General features: G+C 41.9%; 1 protein-coding gene across 1 annotated transcript; it reads right to left on the bottom strand.

Moving 5' to 3' along the window:
* Window positions 1-674: 674 nt before the first annotated feature.
* Window positions 675-4,247, bottom strand: LOC131079754 (protein phosphatase 2C 50). The gene is made up of 4 exons (XM_058017788.2): window positions 2,267-4,247; window positions 1,748-2,104; window positions 1,503-1,608; window positions 675-1,370 (listed from the first exon to the last, which is right to left on the bottom strand). Exons 1-4 carry the CDS (start codon window positions 3,296-3,298, stop codon window positions 1,048-1,050), a joined length of 1,818 nt encoding a protein of 605 aa, XP_057873771.1. The 5' UTR covers window positions 3,299-4,247; the 3' UTR covers window positions 675-1,047.
* Between the last annotated feature and the right edge of the window lie 210 nt (window positions 4,248-4,457).

The following is a 4,457-nucleotide window of genomic DNA, read 5'->3' on the forward strand; positions in this document are numbered from 1 at the left end:
GAATAGGGCCCATGTTTGTGGAGAATTTTTCCTTTGGACGGATGGGTATGTTCATGATTTGTCCATTCATGAAATATTAAGAATCATAAATATATAAAAATTAAGTTTAAAATATCATATAATATGTATATGATAAACAAAAGTATTAAATAATTCTTCATTAAAATTAATGTCGTTATCATATTAGATGATGTAAAGAGATAAAGAAGAATCACAAATAGCCCACTGCCACTCCCAATAAAAATATGTTGGTTATCTGACTCTTCAAAAAGTGGAAATGGCAACAGAATAAGTGGAAATTTGTGCTGTTTGCTTTGGTGAATGTGAATGTGAAAATGGCTACAGAATAACTGGAAATTTGTGTGGTTTGCTTTGGCGATTGTGAATCTTAATGTAGTTGCTTACTTGTCAAATGGTGTTTTTTCTTTGTTTGTTACTCGTCAAACAGAATGAAACTGAGTTTTACTATCAGTTTAGGGTTACAGAGCAATTTCGATAGTCAAAAGTCAAAACAAAATGCAATGAAATTGTTGCCCACTATTGGAATTGCCTTGGAATCACCTCGACATGGCTGAAATTGCCCTCATACACTCAAGAATGACTCCAAACAAATCCATACACCAAAAAAATGTGCTTTGAACGAATCCATAGACAAATCGAACCGATTCCGATGCTAAAATGAATCGAACCCAGGTACGTCTAGGTTTTTGGCCAATTCGGTAACATAGGCTCTATTCAAAAAGAGAAATCCCGAATGAAACATTGAATGAATTTGTCAAGACATTAGTGGTTTCCTCCAGGATTTCCCCTACAATGAATATAATTATGAAAATCTTTGTTTTCTAGACAGGAGAACGGCTGTATGAAATCTAGTCAATCAAATTAAAACAGTTCTGTTTGAAACTGCATATAATACAGCAATTGTTGGTAAAACTTTGAAGGCTGGATGGGTATATACACTTTATCTCCATTGCAAATTTCACAATGGAGAAACTGGATCAAATCTTCCAGTTCCATGCCACATATACTTCAAAATAAATGTGCCTCTCAGCTTCTTGTTTGACGCCTTCTCCTTGCCTTCAAATCCACTATCACAACCGTGATGTTATCATAGCTGTTGCGCTCTAGAGCTATTCTAGACAGATAATCAGCAGCTGCTTGTGCTGATGGATACCTTGCAGTAGAACATGAGCCTGCATTGCCACTGTAACCATGAGCAAGGCATCTCCGTGCTACTCTACAAACCTCCTCATTTGATAGGACGTCCCATAATCCATCACTTGCTAGTATCAAGCATTCATCTTCTTCTGTTCGCTGGGTGAATGTAACATCAGGATCGGGAATAACAGATGGCTTCAGATATCGATCACCTACAAGAATTAAAACTCACCAGTTAAAAAGCAACAAATAGGATTGGAACTCTCTCCCAAACAGTGACTGAAAAAACTGAGGCGCCCATAAACAATGAATATACTCATTAACCACAACAACAAGTGCTGTACCAATGGCCCTGGACATAGCAAGTACTCCAAAAACACGATAACCTTTCCAGTTTATAACCTTGCCTCCTGCCGCCTCGATCCTTGCCATTTCATCCTCTCTGTCAGGCTGCAATAATGTTCAATTCAGATCTATATAGCATTTCTTTCAGAATCTCTTCAATTTAGTTTAATGAAACTATGCAACAGAAAGAGCAACGAAATTCAAATTGTAAATCAGCAATTTGTGCAACAAGCAATGGCCTCACTTTATGATCCACAGAAAGTGCAATGGCTCTTCCTGCACGAGATAAAACAGCCCTTGAATCACCACAATTGGAAACAATAATCTGACAGGGCCCCACTACAGCAACCACAGCTGTGGATCCAACTGTTTCAGGGACAATAGGATCTCTAACGCATTCTTCAATCACTGCTTGACCATCACTATCTCTTCTAAAAGCTGCTCCTGCAACCTCAGCATCGACTTTGTGAAAACAATTAGCAAAAGCCTTTTCCCAATTCCCTTGCCAATTGTTCTCCATGTTAACACTCCCACCATTCATCGCCACCTCAAACTCCTCAACAAGTGCATGGTGAAGACGATCCCTACAGAAATTAGCAGCCTACAAGAATAATACTCCAGTCAATTGGCTTGAACAAGTTTTATAGTTCTAGCAGTGAACAGTCCAAAACAGGGGATTCTTTCCACTTGCAGACATGTGGGAAGCATCAAAACCTAGTGATCCATACATCCCAAAAACAAAAGTTATAACCTTCAAACTAACCTGGGGACCTCCGTGCCCATCATAGACTCCGAAGAAATGAAGTGCAGAAGTTCTATTAGCCTTTTCCGGACCACAGGCAACACACCTGCCAACATTACCACAGGCAGCAGACAGGAAGTTGTGAACCACCGCCACAGCATCCTCCATCTCTGCCCTCATGCCACGAATGGAAACAGAACCCCAAGGAACAGCTTTATTATTGGCAACATATCTAGTTTTAGCTCCAAGTACATTCGATCCACTGGTGGTAGGCACCAAAACTGCTGCAGAAATGCTCATAGACTCTGTATCTGTGGAAGCAACAGCCTCAGGATCAGATTGTCCAGATAGCAGATCCAAGCTACTGACAAGTTCCTGCTCCCCAGAGGCAGCAACAGAAGATTCTTCTAGAGGAGAATTCAATATATTTGCAACAGACTCGGTGCAGAGAGGAGATTCTGCTGTATGCTTTTTTGATAAAGAGCAATTGAGTTCTGTGTTGGAGTTACTGCTCGTGACAGAACTGCAAAGACAGTTGGATCTTTCTTCAGAATCAAATGGTGATGAGGTGACGGTGCTGATGTTTTGCACATCCACTGTTGATGAGCCCTCTTCCTGCACTCCTCCTTCCTGCTCGTCAGCTTTGCCGGTAGACAAATTACAACCTTTTGGTATCAGATCCTGCTGCAAAGCAGGAGAAATAGGAGGCTCAAACATTTTGTCAGTCTGAATTAGAGGAATGCACTCTCCTTCTCCTTCACCGTCTTCATTGTCATCATCATGACGAGGGTAGTGATCTACCACGCTTTGGATAGATGAGGAAGCGGAGGAGGAAGATATGCTTGGGACATAAACAGAAGAAGAGTAGGGCTTAAAATCTCCAGAACAAGGGCGGGAACGCTTATTCACAGGCTCAACAAGACTCTCGCTGTTTGACATAACTTTGAAGCGTCTTATTTCTGTCCTCTGTCGCCTGGCTATAGCACCCGCTTCCTGTTCATGATCACTCTTCAATTCTTCATCCATGCTTACTCGTTTCGTTGAAGCAGTCATCCATCCACAGATTGATCAGTTTCCTATGCTGGCGCTGCAGATCACATGAATTCAATCTCTTTCCAGCAGATGCATCATCGTAATTCGTCTCAAATTACTGGCGGATCAGGACAACTCTTGCATCCCTCTCCTCTCAGTTTCTCTTCAATCTTTCAATTAGCTGCGACACCATCGCACCTGTCTTAAACAGGGCTACTTGTTTCAGAAGAAAACAACAGTCTGTGGATTCCCTTCACCCCAGTTGGATAGCAGATTATAACTGTTTACTCGCTCCCAATCTGTATGCACGCAACGCATGATCTCGACAGGGATGATTCTTCAATTTACAGCAATAGTGTTCAAACTTAGGTTCTCCTCTGTTTAGCAACAAAACCCAAGTGAATGCATCATCTTGGCCTAAAACCACCTGCATTAACCCAGCGAAAAATGATTTTTCATGTTTGCAGTGGTGAAATTAGGCTGTTTCCCAAGCTGGGAAACGATTTACTCCTCTCAGACTCATCCACGAGATGATTTTACAAGCTGATATCGTGGATGTGAGATGTAATTTGAGTCTGATGGGCCTCCTTAACGAGGCCACAATGTACAATCCGCTTCCCCAAAAACAAACACAAATCAGGGGAAACAATCACGCTATGCTCAAAGCACAGAATTCCTGTTGATTGGGTTAATTCCGCATAAAGGGCGAGAATAGGAAGCGGGTGACCCATTAAGAGTTAAAGGCGGGCAAAAGGTGAGCTCAGGGGAAGATGAAAAGAATGAAGCAAGCGAGCGAAGAAGGACGCGTGTTACCAAGATCGTTGGCAATTACCAAGTTTGGCAACAGATTTTGTTTGGGAAGCAAAGTAATCCATCAATTTCAGGCACCGTCCCACTTAACCCACTTGAGGAAGCAGCTGAGAGTGGAACAATAGATGTCGAATTTCGATTGGCACTACCTCCTCATACCTGTAATTTGATTGTTGGTGCAGATGCGGACCCTCTAGGATATTTACCATGTGATTTGTTTTTCTTTCCTCTGTTGTCGTCTTCCCTGTGGAAGCATGGGTTCATACCTTTGTCCTCACCCTTACCCGTTTTCTCTGCCACGCCTTTTCTGCTTTCACCTTTTTCACCACCTCCTCTCCAATCGGTGTCATTCGCTGACTCGACAAAAACA

The sequence above is a fragment of the Cryptomeria japonica genome, chromosome 6 (genome assembly GCF_030272615.1).
Source record: "Cryptomeria japonica chromosome 6, Sugi_1.0, whole genome shotgun sequence".
In the NCBI taxonomy this organism is placed as follows: Eukaryota; Viridiplantae; Streptophyta; class Pinopsida; order Cupressales; family Cupressaceae; genus Cryptomeria; species Cryptomeria japonica.